This window comes from Diadema antillarum, unplaced genomic scaffold (assembly GCF_040938485.1).
Source record: "Diadema antillarum isolate AM-2024a unplaced genomic scaffold, OU_Dant_1.0 scf00000041, whole genome shotgun sequence".
Lineage (NCBI taxonomy): Eukaryota > Metazoa > Echinodermata > Echinoidea > Diadematoida > Diadematidae > Diadema > Diadema antillarum.
This window is the reverse complement of record NW_027270930.1, coordinates 662,505-680,766: the sequence shown is the minus strand read 5'-3', so window position 1 is coordinate 680,766 and position 18,262 is coordinate 662,505. Positions and strand designations below refer to the sequence as shown.

At 37.8% G+C, this 18,262-nt stretch overlaps 1 protein-coding gene across 1 annotated transcript; it reads left to right on the top strand.

The window, feature by feature from the left end:
- The first annotated feature begins 9,119 nt into the window (after positions 1 to 9,119).
- LOC139712436 (snurportin-1-like) lies at positions 9,120 to 17,954 on the top strand. The gene is made up of 7 exons (XM_071624260.1): positions 9,120 to 9,322; positions 10,663 to 10,813; positions 11,713 to 11,817; positions 13,022 to 13,118; positions 14,314 to 14,489; positions 15,572 to 15,652; positions 17,277 to 17,954. Exons 1-7 carry the CDS (start codon positions 9,162 to 9,164, stop codon positions 17,952 to 17,954), a joined length of 1,449 nt encoding a protein of 482 aa, XP_071480361.1. The 5' UTR covers positions 9,120 to 9,161.
- Positions 17,955 to 18,262: the final 308 nt, after the last annotated feature.

Sequence of the window (18,262 nt, the reverse complement as noted above, 5' to 3'; positions counted from 1 at the left end):
TCAACTGCATCCTCCCTGGGCACATTTTTCACAGAGGTAGAAATTATAACACACACAACCAAAGAAACACACACACATACATAAAGTCAATACTTGATTCCAACCACTACCCTTAAAACATACCGAATGGAAATTGCTTGTAATTAAACATCTGTGTAATCCCCCTTTTCATTAAAAAAAAAATAATGCTCTCATTAACAGTTTAATCAACATGTTATGAAACTCTTCAAAATGGTATGATGCCGACTCTGAAGATTTTATTTAAATATTTTGTTTAAAGATGATGATCTGGTTGTGAAACCATAGATTTGAAAGACTGTCGCAGGATTTTTTTTTAAATCCATGTCATGGGTTATCTCTTTCCTTTCGTAATACTAATTAACATTACTATTATATGACATTTCAGTTTATGCACAAATTTTGATCGTCCCCTCGAAATTCTACAAGATTATAAAGATGCCATTGATACAAATTACAGCTGACTGACAATGTGGACTGGAAAAGGTGCTGACTTTTCTTATATGCGAAATTGTGCATGTAATGAAGGGTGCGTTTATTAACTCCTTTTCTCGGCAGAAACAGGTTTTCAAAACAGCTTTCAAGGAATTTTTACGAGTCGATAAACGCAAAGCTGTTTTGAAAGCCCTTTCGGAAAGCCTTTTCGAAAGGGTGCGTTTATCAACTCTCCTTTTCTCGGCAGAAACAGGTTTTCCAAACAGCTTTCAAGGAATTTTTACGAGTTGATAAATGCAAAGCTGTTTTGAAAGCCCTTTCGGAAAGCCTTTTCGAAAGCCGCAAAAATAAACAAAAAAACAACAACAAAAAACAAAAAAAAAAACCGAATGAATCTACATGGATACACATCCATTACACTATATGGACTGATCTCCCATATAATGGTCTGATCTCCCATATATATGGTCATTTATATCACTCCATGACAACAGTCTTTCACCTGTCATGTCTGCTGAGCTTGCATGTTTCCCAGTGAGGAAAAATAAATGAATGAATAAAAAAGGGTCCATGAGTCATAAAGCCCACGAGTTATGTGCCGGGGCCATGTGTTGATTATGTATCGTATTGTTTTGTATGCGTTTGTACTGGTATACTGCATTTTTTTTTGTCGATTTAAAGTGCATTTAATAATTGTTATGACAACAATAATAATACAGCCCATGAGATCGACACTAAGCAAATAAGGCCCATGAGTCTGACTATATGAAAAACAGGGCCCACGAGCTCGACACCAGGCAAACGAAGAACAAGAAAAAGAAAAAAAAAAAGCATGCAATACAGACATCACAGTCATCACGGGGCTTTTAAAGTCTCTTGGGGCTTATTTGCCTCTAGTGTCGGACTCGTGGGGCTTATTTGCCTCTATAGTGTCGGACTCGTGGGGCTTATTTGCCTCTAGTGTCGGACTCGTGGGGCTTATTTGCATCTAGTGTCGGACTCGTGGGACTTATTTGCCTCTAGTGTCGGACTCGTGGGGCTTATTTGCATCTAGTGTCGGACTCGTGGGGCTTATTTGCCTCTAGTGTCGGACTCGTGGGGCTTATTTGCATCTAGTGTGGACTCGTGGGGCTTATTTGCATCTAGTGTGGACTCGTGGGGCTTATTTGCATCTAGTGTGGACTCGTGGGGCTTATTTGCATCTAGTGTCGGACTCGTGGGGCTTATTTGCATCTAATGTCGGACTCGTGGGGCTTATTTGCCTCTAGTGTCGGACTCGTGGGGCTTATTTGCATCTAGTGTCGGACTCGTGGGGCTTATTTGCCTCTAGTGTCGGACTCGTGGGGCTTATTTGCATCTAGTGTGGACTCGTGGGGCTTATTTGCATCTAATGTGGACTCGTGGGGCTTATTTGCATCTAGTGTGGACTCGTGGGGCTTATTTGCATCTAGTGTCGGACTCGTGGGGCTTATTTGCCTCTAGTGTCGGACTCGTGGGGCTTATTTGCATCTAGTGTGGACTCGTGGGGCTTATTTGCATCTAGTGTGGACTCGTGGGGCTTTATAATATTTGCCTATAGTGGCGAGCTCATTGGCTGCCAGTATGATTCGTACGTGAGTGTCGAACTCGTGACGTATACACCCAGGTAAGGGAAGAAGGCTGTATAGTAGGGGATCCCTGATCGTTCCACAGCCGCTGCAATTTCATTGGTATTTATGCCATGTGCGTGTATCTTTTATGAATATTATATGATTATTATAACATCACACTCACTTTATTGCGTTGGGGTGATACAAATAAATGGTGCTCCTTATATCCCGTTACAATGTGTAAGGCAATGATGTACTCTGCTTTTTCGCGTATGTACCTTATAATGTATTTTCAAAAATAAACACATGACTTTCTTTTGATTTGATTAAGCTTGAAAAAAACACAATCTTTATTGGTTTTGCAGTTCCATTATTTTTGTCTATTCAGTTTTGTTTAGTTTTTACTCGGGCCACTAACACTAAACGTATAATTTCATCATGTATGTCTGGGTATTTAATGCGTGTCTCGTTGTCCACGTTACTTTTAGACCTATAAGGTGTATGCAACTATGGGAGTTCTGTGAAATGTACTTTGCGTAAATAAACCAGCAGTCCTAACAGATTTGTAGAATATAAATGTATATAAAATCATAAATATATTATCTAACGCTACCTGTCAACTGTGGAATAGATCTGTCTTCAAACTTAGTGTTTTTTTAAACATAATTTTCCATGAATGAAAGAGCACTCCGTCTCTCTTTCAGAAAGCAGGGGAAAAAGTATTACCCTATCAGTTAATATAAGTCGATGGAATGTGTATTTTTCATTTTGAAAAAAAAAAGAAGAAATCATATTGAATTCTCTTTTTAATTTCCTTTTATCATTGTCCTGCAGTGACATCACAAATAGTAGAAGACACGAGGCTTCTCATCAAGCGACGGTGGCACGGAAACTTTAAAAAAAAAATAAAAAAAATATATATATATTTACGGAATGTCCGATTTTCCTCAAACTTCACTAATATGTATATTCAATTCAATTCAATTCAATCATAGTTTATTTCCAATCCAATCAACGAAAATCAAAAACATAGTACAATGTATACATGTCATTAAATGATATTGTTCAAACGCTTGCAAAAGATTCATGTAATATACGAGACAAATTATAGAACAACATATATGTACAATAATAAAGAGGAACACTGCACAAATACTACGTGGGCGAGCGGAAAATAAATTCGATCATGGAAAATAGTGATCCACTAAAAAGCAAAGCTTGTCGGACGTGGATCGCTAGATAAATAATGAGTGAATGATATACTATTCTATAACAATATACATGTAGTTATTTTGAGATACACAGGTCGGGAAAAAAATATAGAATACCAATGCTATAGTGCCCGGACACTGTTCATTGAACCACGTGTACCGGGGAAATATGACAAGGACAATACATTCGTACACACATTCAATTACCCACACGCATATACACTGTTGGACGCGAGACAGTACCGAGAGGAGAGAAGACGGTAACAATATACAAGTCTACGAAGAACAATAGACGGGAAAGGAAAAGGAGAGAAGAAAGAAGAGAGGTCTGCACACAGAACACGCCAAGTGCTGCGACATCAGGACAGGTGAAAGCTCAAACATAAATTATAGCAATTTAAATTATCTAAGATTATAAGTAGAAAGTAAATGTTTTCTGAGTTTATATTTAAATGTGACAAATTTGGGGGAATCTTTTAAACTATTATCTAAATTATTCCAAAGTCTGGGTCCGGTATAAAGAAATGTATTTTGGGCATGTGCGGTTCTCATTAACGGAAGATGGAATTCGTCGGATCGTCGCGTGGGATAGTTATGAACATGACTGTTTCGATGAAATAAATCGTGGAATATTTTTTTATTTATATGCTGCATTCACTCTATCCATATTTGGGTAATACGATGATTCCCCCTCAACACATATTGACAATATCAATTATCAATTCTGGATGTTTGAAAAGAAAGAAAACAATGAAAGTGCAAGGAAAGAAGAGATCTATGAGAGGAATATAATAGCATGATTCATAGATAGTAATGATATAGGCAGATTAGTCAGGGCAGAATAGGAGAAAGAAGAGGGGGAGAGAGAGAGAGAGGATGAGAGAAAGTATGCGTGTGTGCGCGCTCGTGCTTGTGTTTAGATGGGAGAGGAAAGTGGAAAGGGGGAGAGAGGGAGAGATAACGTTTAGACTATTTTTGACATCTATCCTAGGGAGTACAGGGCAAGACGGGAAGGACTCATTCCTACAGAGGGCGCTATTTTCAGTTGAGACATCAGAGTATGCATCTCCAACAGTTGGTCTAGAAGGGCCTATTCGTGTTGAATGAGCAGACTTCAATACACCATCACTGCAAAATTGAAACTTTTACGCTCAAATTTCTCTGAAAATCTTAAAAAAGAAATCCTATCCAAATTTTAATTTCATATGAAATAGTAAAAAAAGAAGATCCCTGCAGAACAGTGCAAATGATAAAAATCGGATGAGAAATAAGAAAGTTAATTATATGACATATGGAAATTTCTTTTTTTTTTTCCAGAAATCGCTTCCTGACCAGGGCCCTGTTTTATGAAGAGTTAAAATTGATTAATAGTTGATTTCAACTGTAAGTCTATTTACAGCCTGTGTGGTAAGGAAATTTAAAATCGATTTTATCTTTTGATAAAACGGGGCACAGAAGTTATGACTATTCAAATCAGCAAGTTGATAATGTCATGCTCTCACAATTTCGTAATCATTGCACACACAGAAATGACACTCCCCTTTTTTTCCAAATTAGTAACGTGCCTTACACCCATCCCTAATGAAAAACAACAAAAAATGTTAACTCTGATATATTTTTGGTATGGGAATACGCTTTTATCTGCATCAGCTAAAAATAACAATTTTTCCGAATGTCATATATAACATACAAAACATTCTGAGGGCATAACATCACCAACTAGCAGCTTATTTGAATATTCATTAGGACTGGTCAAGAAGAGTTTTCCAAAAAATGTGAAATATCAAAACGTCATATCTTACTTATTCCTTATTCGACTTTTGTCATTTTCGGAACGGTCTGTAGGGATTTTTTTTTTCTTAGCTTTTACAGAGTATATTTTTTGGGGGGGGGGGATTTCCTCTTGAAGATAAGCACAGCCCAGTTGAATGACAGGCCTACACCACAGAACTCTTACACATAGAAGAATCACTCGCCACCCGTTTTGTCGCCGTCGCTCGACTCATTGTCACGTGACGTCCGCCATTTTGCTTAGCGGAACTTTTTTGCGTGCAAATCCCAGCAGACGCTATCCACATACAATGACTGCATGTTGTACCGTGTTTTTCTGACGTTCCGAGACCCTGAGCGAGGCATTAAAATGCCATATTGTGCGGCTGTAAACTGCACAAATCACTTCACAAAGGGATTTGGAAACAGGTAAGTTTGACACCAAGCCATGATGAGAATAAGAAGTAAATTAATTCCCCAAGTAACGTTACAATTGGGCGGATCGGTCGTATGTTGGCTTTCTTGTGAGCGCAGTAGCAAAGGTAGTCCCAGGCACTGGATTTTGTGTTTGCCGTCGACATATCTGTTTACCACCAACTACTATGCAAAATAAAAAAGATCAAGTAGGCCTAATTTAGGCCCTGGGGCTAAATTACACTCTGTACGTTGTGTGTTGGGGTAAACAGCTTTGTACATGAATAAAGTGTAAATTTATGTAAATTTGAGCTTAGGTGTAAACTTTACACGTAGATTTATTCTTGTCTAGCTAGTTAGAGTCACAGTACCAGTGGTGGGTCAGTGTCGGTGACAACACTACAGTCGTTTAGATACTAGATTGTCTAGACTGACTGTGTACTCTGGTATTAAAATAACCCCGGGACATTGCTTTCGCAATACGCAATATTTGCCATACATGTATTTGCGAGACTTGTCTTGCCTACATATTGTTGCCACGTTAACATTTCGTACTATACCATATAGTATGTTTTCACACTCATAAGGATTTCATTTTGAATTGTGCTTGAAGCGAACAAGTGCAAGTGAAATTTTGGATTATACAGTATTGCCTTTGATATTTTTTTTAATATTCTTGCCAGTGTCCATTATTCATGGTTTTATTTTGCTGCCATATTGTATGCTAAGTGATTGTACATGCATTTGCTTTCATGATATACAATACATGTAGTTGTCTTATTTGTGACACTTGTTTTGCCTACATGTACATACATGTACTTTGAGATACAGTGTAGTATGTTTTCACACTCTTTAGATTTCACTTTGAATTTCGTTTGAAGCAAACGGGTGCGTGTGAAATCTTGCATTATACAGATGTTCATGTATTGCCTTTAGTTGATATTGTTATGCCAAGAATGCATTTGATATTCTTGCCTGACAGTGTTCATTGTTTATGGATTTTATGTTGTTGCTATATTGCATGATAGTTGATTATACAGGCATTTGCTTTCGTGATATACAACATTTGTTGTATATCTGTGATACTTGTTTTGCTTACATGTTGTTACCAAATTATGTTTTCATACTACACAGTGTATGGGATAGTGTTTGTTAAACTCATTACTAAGGATTTAATTTTGAATCATGCTGAGCTAAGTACAAGTGAAATCTTACATTTACAAATGTATTGCCTTTAATACTGTTGCCAGGAATGCCTTTGGTGTTCTTTTCAGTGTTCATAATTCGTAGATTTATATTGCCATAGTACATGCGGATCAACACAATATGTTTTCATACTATACCATAGTGCGTTTTTACACTCATTAGGATTTTCTTTTTGAATCACGCTTGAAGCTGTCAAGGGCAAGTGAAATTGTGCACTATATTGATGTATTGCCTTAGATAATCTTGCCAGACAGTGTTCATTATTCATGAATTTTATGTTGTTGCCCTATTGCATGTCCATTATAGATGTATATGCATTTGATTTTGTGATTATAATAATTGTCACAAATTTGCGACACTGGTGGTCTTGCCTATCATTTGCATAATATGTTCCTGATGCATGTACTGCCTGTGATTATAACCGCCGTATTAGGTATGATAATGGTACGTGTACTTCAAGCAAATGGTATATCACTGTACTGTGGTTGATTCTCAGCAATCAACTTTGACCTTGATAAATGTCAAATAAATTGTAAAAAATCAGGAAAATTAACTCTGTCCAACTTAACTTTCTGTTTTTTGTGGGAAGACAATCTTGAAAGGAGTTCATGCTTGTAATGTGTGTGTGTGTGTGTGAATACATATATATATATATATATATATATATATATATACATATATATATATATATTATATATATATATATATATTATATATATATATATATATATATATATATATATATATATATATATATATATATATTGATTGAGTACCAGGTAGTCTACATGTTGGTGCAGCAATATCATGATATTGAAAGTAAAACAGAAACCAATTTCATGTTGATCACCAACAATTTATTTACAGCACATAAATATTTGAGCGATTCGCTCTTTCTCAAGTGTTGTTGCAAATCGCTCAAAAATTGGTGTGGTGAAATAAATTGTCGGTGATTAGCATGAACTCGATTTCTGTTTTATTTCATGTATATACAGATATACAGTGTATGCATGCCTATAGGCATATTGCTTCCTATACCAATATGTGCAATAGTGGTAACTACATTGTACTACACACTACTAATGATAATGATAACAGCAGGAATATAGATACAATGTAATTAAGGTGATGTTGTCTTCCAAATTTCTAATATGTTGAACGAGTGTCAGATGGGGAAGATGTATTACATGATCATATCCACAAATCATTGATTTTTACAACTGGACTGACTGGAAATTTAATTTGACCTGTTTAATGGGAGAAAAATCAAAAGCACGAACACACATCTTCTTACAATATCATTGGAGGGGGGAAAATGCAAGACATAGGGTTGAGAGGGGTATCAGAAAAATGGCAGGACACAGACAAGGACAGGCGCGCGTCTTAGATTATTTTATACCAAAGCAGATCACGTCTCCGAAGTCAAATAGATCTATCCGAAAGGGGAAAACACCTGTTTCAATACAGACAACTTTCAGGGAAGAGTGTGAAATAAATAACATAAATGAGTACATGAATCTGTGGTCAACGCTGGATTGAGAAGTACCAGTTTGACAGTTTACAAGTTCAAGTAAATATCAAGGGCTATAGCGGCTGTCATACTGTCCCATCAGTGAGTTGACCGTATCGTACTCGCGAGGAGCTGCGGAGGTACCGCTAAGCAACATGGCGGCGTGTGCACTGAGGCGTCACATCCGGGGTGCGCGGTGGCGACACCGAGCTCAGCGGGTTGTGAATGGGTGTGATTCTTCTATGTGTAAGAGTTCTGTGGCCTACACTGGTCTCTAGACACATGGACACGTGCACACACACATACACATACGATGATCGTTGATGAATGATGATGTGCAGTGTCCTATGTAATTCAGATCAAGAAAATCCCTGAGATAAAAGTGATATTTATTAGTGAAAATTATTATTTTTTTTTCCATTTTGTCCGTGCCCGGACTTTGACTCGCCTGCTCAAATTCATTTTTTTAACGAGATAACTGAGTTGATTTATGGACTCTTTCGACCCCTTATAGAGGTATGACACCGATTGAAGTCGTCGTCACTAGTCGATAACCTTTGTTGTTGTTGTTGGTTTTTTTTTTTTGATAGCCAAAAAAATCAAACACCGTCCATTTCAACACGGCTCTTTATTAGCTAGTCAGGAAAGTTTCAAGAATGTAAACTAAAACTTGAATAGCAAAGGTGTGTTCCCATTGAATGAACGGAGATGCCAACCCGCCCAATTCTGCGAGTAATCCGCCAAGGATTTAAAACCGCCCAATTGGGCGGGTAATCCGCCAAAAAGTCAACAGTAATTTCGTTGTACAGATGTCTACGTCTTACCATGTTTCCGACCTCGTGTTTCTGTGGAACTCTACCTGAATTCTACCTGCTTTCAAGGATAACAGATGATTCAACAAAAAATTTGACACCTTTGAGCTTTACCGTATTGATTGGTAAAATCATCAAGTTGTAGATGTCCTATAACAGTTCTTATTACAACACGACCTAAATAGCACTTCCGACGATGGATGAGCTAGCCGCAGCGTTCTCTGGGTCCGTAGGAGTGTCTTTCTCCGCCGACAGCTCGGCGACGCAGCACCCCAGGATGTGCCTCTTCAAGTCGCGTGACAACAGCAAACGAAGTCAGGAGGAACGAAGACGGGACGTTTTGCAACAGCAAAAAGAGTAAGATGTCAAACGTTATAGGCCTATTATGAAACCGCAGAAACTTGACAGAAACACTGCTTGGTTGCAGATGAAACGTTGAGGAGTATTTTGAAGAAAAAGAAGAAGAAGACGGTGGTCAATTGGTGGTACATTTGGTTATGAATCATTTTTGGTTATGATGAATTGTATTGTACATTAATAGATCTATACAGTGACATTTAAAATCACCCTGTTCACCATGTCACCTCTCACTGACACACGACACTTCTACCATCCCGGAATAGTTTCAAGGAACTGCTGAATTAGTGGAAGGGATTACTAGATAGATCTATATTTACTACTTCAAGGTTCAAGGACAAGGTTCAAGAATCAAATTTATATCTAGGTTCTAATTATAGCCCGACCAGACGCTGTTAGTACGCTGTGGGAATGGCTACTTACAGCGACTGGGCTGTGTATAGTTAATCTAATTACAGATCTAAGCTGCAGCATCGCTTCTTGCCTCAGCTCATCATCTTACTCTTTGAATAGGTAAAATTTTACATAGCTTGGTGGCGGCAATGCAAATTCAAACCAACATTGTTGGCAACAAGCAACATCACGAATTATCAGGTTATTCAGAGATAATGCATTGAAAACATGGATTCTGGGAGCTGCCGGCTGCCCACTACTGTGTATTTAGGTAAAAAAAAAAAAAAAAAAAAAAAAAAAATGTGTTACAGTTGCATAGTGTTACAATGTCAATGACGATGTGAAAGGAACAGTGATTATTTTATACGTACTAGATTCTATACATTTAGTTCTATGCCAGGTAGCACAAGTTTGTGAGGTTTGCTTCCTTTGTTCATGGGTTCGAATATTTGGCATGGTTATTTATTTATGAAATGAAATAAAATCATGTTCATATTTCACGTAGAATATGTCATTACATTTTCATTTTTGCATGCTTGGCCCTGTGGAGACTAATTTTATGTAGGAAGCAGTGCTTATAAAATGTAGACCTCTTACGTAATATCTATAGACAAAATAGGAATAGGTAATCATACAATGTAGATTTAGAGTCTACTCCTGTTTTAGTGAACATGACAACTCTCAGTCTCATAAGGTTATCTACAATGAAGTGAAAATAGTATTCAAACTAAGCAATCGATAGAAAAAGAAGTAGAAACTATTTTTTCAATTCTGAATTAGTTAAATCCAGTGTTCTGTATTTACAACTCAGGAGACATTTCAGGTGATACAGATACTACACTGTATAGTTGATAGTCCCACACACACTCTCTTCTTCATCCACATCTTCATCTGGTCAAGCAGCACACAGAGTTTTGTATGTACATGTATTTATTTCTCCTGCTCAGACGGCGAAAGGACTACAGCAACATCGCTAGGAAGCTTGCTGAAGATGACTTGACTGGCATTGACCTGAGTGAGGATGAAGAGGAAATGGATCAAAGCACTCCTCGCTCACACAGGCCGAAGAAGAGGAGGGAGCGTTACTACAAAAATCAGGTGAATCTTTTTTCCCCATTTATAAACTGCTGCCAGAACTTGGAGCCTCCCCGAACTGCTGTAGCACGTGCACATATGGGGCTATTATGGTATACGTGTATAGATATTATAACATTTAGACTGATGATGTACAATAGATCTACACGCATTGTGACTCTGTGCCGGCATGGGACTAATTATCACCTGAAGTTGCTTGTTGCACACACTTCATGCAGAACACCACATTTACCTTTAAAATTGAACAATTTTTCATTTTATCGTCCATTCTCTTGCTATCTTAAAGGCATAATTTACCATTTGCAGATGAAACAAAAGCCCAGCATTTTTAGTGCGTCAAAATAGGTCTAAAATGTGCCCAGTGAGTTAGGGATAGAAGTAAACAATTCATGCAAAAATATGAGGGAAGTATAATCAATGTTAAGTATTGTATATACAAAATGTGAACAATAGTTATAATAAAAATGTCTCCAGACTAGAAACCATTTACAGTTATGATTTATTTATTGGGGAAAATAGTGACATCTCCTTATATTTTGAGCTTTATTGCAAACTTTTCATATTGTAGGATGTTTGGCGATACAACTGACCTACACAGTCTTGGATGCTTCGCACCAACTGCAATGCTGAATGATAACTAGCGTGTAAAACTCCTTACCATTGGCAATCCATAAACAATCTTGTCAATGGTGCTATGAAGTGATGGACCCAACAGAATGAAGTGATCAGAAGCTTCTCGATAACACTCAAATGTTATTCACTTCTCAGGTATCTGATGTATTTTGTTTTCTCTTTAGCTGAATGAATATTTTTTCCCAGGCATCATCTCCCCTTTACTGTCAGTTTACTGTTCTTATTTTTTTTTCATAACACATTTTCTTTTTTTAAATTAATCACTGCAGCTGATGCTGTCTGAATGGTTAGTTGATGTTCCTGATGACCTTGCAGAAAACTGGCTGATGGTGCCGTGTCCGGTGGGAAGGCGGGCATTCGTTATTGCAAGCAAAGTAAGTGCTGCTGTCCACAGATCGGTCAATTGCATAGGGATTGTTCAAGAATATCTTGTGTGATTGTTATTAGCCTTTCCATTCTGTATTCCATCTATGGTTGATTTTTTTTTATTTGTTTGTTGTTTTACCCAGCTTATTCCCCATTGGTTGATTTTCATTCTCTTCTTGTGCGATGAAATGTGCACTCTAGACAAAGAATTAAGACTCAGTAGTCTGATACAAATATCATGGACATATTTCTGAGACCCAGTTCGGGTTATGACTGGAAGTTTTCATAAGTCATCAGAAATTTTGTGCAGCTAAATACATAACGCATGTGAGATCGAACAGCTCCACTGTGAACGCAAGCCCAAATGAAATTTATGCTCTTGTGTTCCTTTCCCTGACTCACACATCACAAATGCAGCAGACATTGTTTTGTGAGAGATTCAAAATTCAAGATTCAGGATTGAAGATTCAAATTTATTTCCATGAAATAAACAGAGAAATTGTATGCAATGTATAAGCAAAGCATATTTGTAATAATTGAAAAAAAGAAAGAAGATTGTGATGCCCTGCAGACAAATATCACTTGTATCACTGATCCATGATTTCTTACACTGTGGGGTCTGTAAGTTCAAATCTATGCCAATTAATTAGACAGCTAGTAGGTAAGATTGAATCTGTGGATTAGAATGGCTTCATGTTATGTGGTATTAGATACTAGACAGCACTGTAGCATAGCTCTCACTTTGATGTTTTTGATAGTATGTATAGTGTTGAGTTATTGCTACGAAATTGAAGATTATTGAAACTATTTCTGTGAACTTTTCCCAGCTTTATTTTGTGTAGAGTCTTTGAATTCAATTTACTTCTTTTTTTTCCCTCCATTATTAATTTTTGTGTTATTCTTTAGGCCCATCTCTCCTGATCTTCTGTTATTTATTTTGAAAGAAAGCAGTGGTTTGTATGTTTTGTATTGTAAATAATTACCCTCACTATTGTAGAACTGTGAAAGCTGACGGTAAAAATGGAAACTGCAGTTCTGTGAGGCTATGCCTATGATGATTACAGTGTAATGAAAAGTTGGTACGACATGTTTTGAGTCACCTACATGTATATGCTCCCAAAACATACTCAGGAACTTGACTACTGATCTGTTGTGACCACATAATCGTATTCATTTTTAGAAGCCTTGATCATGCTGTAATACCCACTCCAGGGCAAAACATCACACTACACAAAGAGTGGCTACTGTATGAATCAGTTCCAGAGCGGACTGCCAGGGGGTGGAAGCAGACAAAGCAGGAATGCATTCAGTGAGTACTATAAAGCTGCATATGATATACTGTAAAAGTGAAGATTTTCATGCAAACAGAAGCTAGTGTGAAAGTAAAAGCATGCAAATATTTCTGCATGCCATATGTTCCAGTAGTTAATGTCCTGATTTCGCAGAATTAAAAACATGTGAAATTCATCTTACCAGACCGAGCGTGAAAAATTATTCGTGCAAAAATATCCACTTTTACAGTATTTGAATTTGAGCTAATGGCCTTTTTTGGGGGATGAAATTTGTGCAAATTGCCACTGGCATTCGATGCATATAGTGTAGACAAGAACTTTTGCTTGGACTTTCTTTTGCAAACCTTGCTGGTCCTTGCAAAATTCCCCAAATTAAAATGCACATGAAAATTCCTCATTTTACAGTACAAGATGTTGATGTTACACTTGTACACTCTTAATTGCTCCAATGTTATGTTTATCATGTTTGGATAGAGGAAACACTGCAGAGTATGCATAGCACTTATCGCTCTGTTATGCATTTTCTAGCTTGTTGTTTTATAATTTCAAATTCCTTTGCCTTTGAAGGGTACTAGAGCCATTATATTTTCAGTTTGTCTGTCCATCCATCTGTCCATCCATCTGTCCAGACACCCTAGATCTCAGGACATTTTCTGATCTAGCTGGAAATATACCTGGCAAATTTACAACACAGGCAGCATATTTCCAGCAAGATCTCTCGAGGTTAAAAGACAAAGATCTCTGAAGTTTGCCTGTCCTTATTCTCTTGTGGCCATAACTTGAACTAGAATGATAATTGTTATGTAGGAAGTCATCAATCTGCTTTTGATTCTTTCTTTAGTCTATTTTTGTCAAGATCAAGACATTTATCCATTTCCCGTCAAGCTTGCAACACTTACATCTACCTCCATACAAACCCATTTTCATGATGATGGCTGAAAAATTTGCATTTGTCATACAGGTATATTTCCTTCTATTTGCCCATTATACTATGTGTAAATGCAGGTCATTTTATCTACATTTAAAATTCTGACATCTTACAAGTACATATTATTCATTATCATGTGCTTATGTCCTTTGCTCAATAAAATTTAAATAAAATTTGGGTAACAAATTGTTTGAAATAGTGCACAGTATACACTGTTTGGCATGATTGTACTGGGATCTGTCTGATTTTCATTTTTCTTGATTGCCCCGATATCTCACCCGTAGACTACACAATTCTGGACTGTATCTACAGCGAAGTCTACCAAACGTATTGGGTGCTGGACATTATGTGTTGGCATGGTCATCCGGTCTACGACAGCGACACAGAATTTCGCTTCTTCTGGCTGCTGTCCAAACTTGCAGAAAACCCGGCACTTGCTGAGGGCACGAAGAAAAATCCAGTAAGTGTTGGATTGTCCAGTGTGTGGCAGTCTGTGTCCCCCGTTAGATAGGTGTATATCTTCATCAGAATGGACTTTCACAACTAGTGCTGCAGTGGTAGATTATCAGCATGAAAAACTTAAAAGGACAAGTCCACCTTCATATACATAAGGATTGAGAAATTGCAGCAATATTAGTAGAACACATCAGTGAAAGTTTGAGGAAAATTGGACAATCCGTTCAAAAGTTACGAATATTTTAAGTATCTGCGCAGTCACTGCTGGAAGAGAAGACTACTACAGTGTATGATGTCATATGCATACAACTATATAAGGAAAATAAAAAGAGAATTTCACAAAACTTTACTTTTTGAATAAAGTGCATATTTCTTTGACTTGCTACTGACGTATATTAAGGGTAATATTATTCCCCCTTCCTTCTGAAAGAGAGAAGTAGAGTGTTCTTTTGTTATGCAAGAAAAATGGAAATATGTTGAATTTTCTTTATTCTTTCTTTATATCGTTGTACTCATGTGACATCACAAGCTGCAGTAGTCTTTTCATCCAGCCGTGACTGAGCAGAAACTTCAAAAATTCATAACTTTATAACAGATTGTCCGATTTTGCTCAAACTCTCACTGATGTGTTCTACTAATATTGCTGCATTCACTCAACCCACATGTCTATGAAGGTGAACTTGTCCTTCAACTGAAGCTTGTGCTTGCTTTTGATGTCAGCTTTGAATGAAAAAAACAAACAAACAGTGAAACAACCCTTTTTTTTAAGGTGTCTTTTCCTTGAAATATGACAAGAACATGTGTAGTTTTGTTACTTAGTAACATACAGTTATAATATCACTCAGTTATAGGCCTGTGGAATCTCAGTATCTTCATGCTTAACAAATTGCATGTGGACCTGTTTTTACTTTCTCCCCCACATGTGTTATTCAGAGGGAAGATGTTTAAATATTTGTTGGTTTTTTTTAGCTTGTTTTCAGTAGTAAGCATCTTTTCTAAGGGATTACAAGAAATAGATAAATGTTCATCCGAATTCAATGGTAATGTGTTGCTCTGGTTTGATTTTGTTCTCCTCTTGACATACAGATCAAATTCTGTCCTCTCCCAAATTACCGATGTGAGAAGAGCATCTTACAGGATGCTTTGGCCCACGTGATGCCATTCCCAGTAAGTATCACGGGGCAGATGATTAGTGGTGATAGTGGTGATGGTGATGATGATGACGACCATGACAACGACGATGATGACAACGATATGGTGATGATGATGATAAAGATGATGACGATGATGATGATGTTGAATCATCATCATCATCATCATCATCATTATCCTTAATGTTATTATCATTGTTATAATAATAATAATAATTATTATTATTATCATTATTGCTATTATTATTATTATTATTGTCCCCGCCGAACGAGTTCGAGCAGGGGACTATGAAACGGGCTCCGTACGTGTGTGTGTCTGTGCGTCCGTGCGTCCGTCCGTCCGTGCGTCCGTCCGTGTGTGCGTCCGTGTGTGATCAAAATGTTCAATTTGCTACTTCTCTGTCATTTATGAGCCAATTTTGATTCTGTTTGCTTTATATGATAGCACTACATGGGAGCTTTAAAACTTCTACACAGAATTTCAGTTGTGACCTTTGACCTTGACCTTTGACCTATATTGTACATTTGCTACAAAATGCTACTCCTTCGCCATTTCTAACCCGATTTCGATTCCGTTTGCTTTATGTGATGGCACTAGGTGAGGGCTTCAAAACTTCTACACAGAATTTTGACCTTTGACTTCTTTGACCTTTGACCTTGATTTTTGACCTATATTTTACATTTTGCTACAAAATGCTACTCCTTCGCCATTTCTAACCCGATTTCGATTCCGTTTGCTTTATATGATGGCACTAGGTGAGGGCTTCAAAACTTCCACACAGAATTTTGACCTTTGTCTTCTTTGACCTTTGACCTTGATTTTTGACCTATATTGTACATTGGCTACAAAATGCTACTCCTTCGCCATTTCTAACCCAATTTCGATTCCATTTGCTTTATGTGATGGCACTAGGTGAGGGCTTCAAAACTTCTACACAGAATTTTGACCTTTGACTTCTTTGACCTTTGACCTTGATTTTTTACCTATATTGCACATTTTGTTACAAAATGCTACTTCCGGCGGGGACATATGTTACGCACCGCGTAATTTCTACTTTTCCTTGTTATTATTGTTATTATTATTATTATTATTATTATTATTATTATTATTATTATTATTATTATTATTAATTTTATTATTACTATTATTGTCATTATTAATATAATAAATTTATGAATGGAATGGAAAATGATGTCAATTGACCTGTGTTTCAGAGGCACTCTCAAAGCTGTGTTTTCACTGGTTGATTCTGTCCATTCACTATGTTCAAACTTATACTGATGGGCAGGAAACATTTAAGTTAAAAACTCTGATTGAAATCACACTGCCAAAATCTAACACCATGAGAGCTTCCAAGTCAAAAAAGAAAGCCCAGAACATTTTCAAATATTCAGTATATAAAGTTAATGACCACTAGCAAAATTTTCTTTTCGCAAAGCAAGAGTCCACTGAAAATCTTTCACCAGTGTAGAAAGCATCTTGTTGAATACTGGTAACCAAATGCAAATGCTTTCCTGTGTTAGTGTGTGTGAATTGGGTCCCCTGTAAGGTCCCTTGTACGTGGGTTGTTTTTATGTGGATAACAATCTGAGATCGTGGGTTAATGTTGTGACCTGTGTTGACCTTTGACCTCTGTTAGGACAAGCTGGATGGTCTGCTGTTCTACCATAAATACCTCCACTATACCCCCGGAGTCAATCCCCTGGTTGGCTGGCTCAAACCCTGGATGTTACCAGATATGCTCGGCGTGCCCGTACCGCCGGCTATAATGGCCCAGAAACCCGCCGGTGCCCAATTCCGACCACCCTCTGCCTCATCCAAGTCACGGTCAACCGAATCCAAGTCACCATCAGCTGGATCCAAGTCGCCACCTGCAGACTCCGTGTCACCTTCAGCTGAAAGCAAGTCACCATCGGCAGACTCCATGTCACCTTCAGCTGGAAACGAGTCACCATCAGTAGACTCCAAGTCACCGTCAGCTGAATTCAAGTCACCATCAGCAGATTCCATGTCACCGTCGGCTGGATCCAAGTCACCATCGGTAGACTCCAAGTCACCGCCAGCGGGCTCTAATCCTTCCCAGAAGCAGAAGAAAAAGAAGAAGAAGAAGAAGGGAAAGGGGGGAACGAGCCCTAGCCAACAGAACGATACTGCTGATAATCAAATGGAAACGACAGAAGCTGAGGCTTCACCTATGTCGCCAGGGAACACGAATGTTGCCTCCCACGTTGCTGCCGGGTCATCTCCAGCAGTGGATGATGGAAAGTCTGTTACCATGGCAATGGAAACATCTTCAAACAACACAAATGGCAAATGATACTCAACTCTCCCAACTGGATAGGGTAACTGGTGCTTGAGAACGGTAGATCTGAAAGTTTTGAAGGCTGTGCGTAGTCACCCAACTCATTGGATGTGATTGGTGGTAGCTTATACATGATGCGGGTTGACCAAACTCGCAAAGATGATCGCGTTTCAATGTGTACATTGCCCTGCTGCCTCAGCTTCATCTTATTTGCCAACAGTGTTGAAGGAAGACTATGAGAACCTAGCTGAAAGTTTGGGAGCATGCCCTGCCAGATGAACAGCCAAAATGAGGCTTATATATTTTGGTGTTATATAATCAAC

What these genes read in the sequence shown, in the direction of transcription:
- LOC139712436 (XM_071624260.1), top strand. Translation starts at nt 9,162, where the DNA reads ATGGATGAGCTAGCCGCAGCGTTCTCTGGGTCCGTAGGAGTGTCTTTC. An exon ending in GTTTTGCAACAGCAAAAAGA is followed by an intron (nt 9,323 to 10,662) that starts GTAAGATGTCAA and finishes TCTCCTGCTCAG; the next exon opens with ACGGCGAAAGGACTACAGCA. An exon ending in ACAAAGCAGGAATGCATTCA is followed by an intron (nt 13,119 to 14,313) that starts GTGAGTACTATA and finishes TCTCACCCGTAG; the next exon opens with ACTACACAATTCTGGACTGT.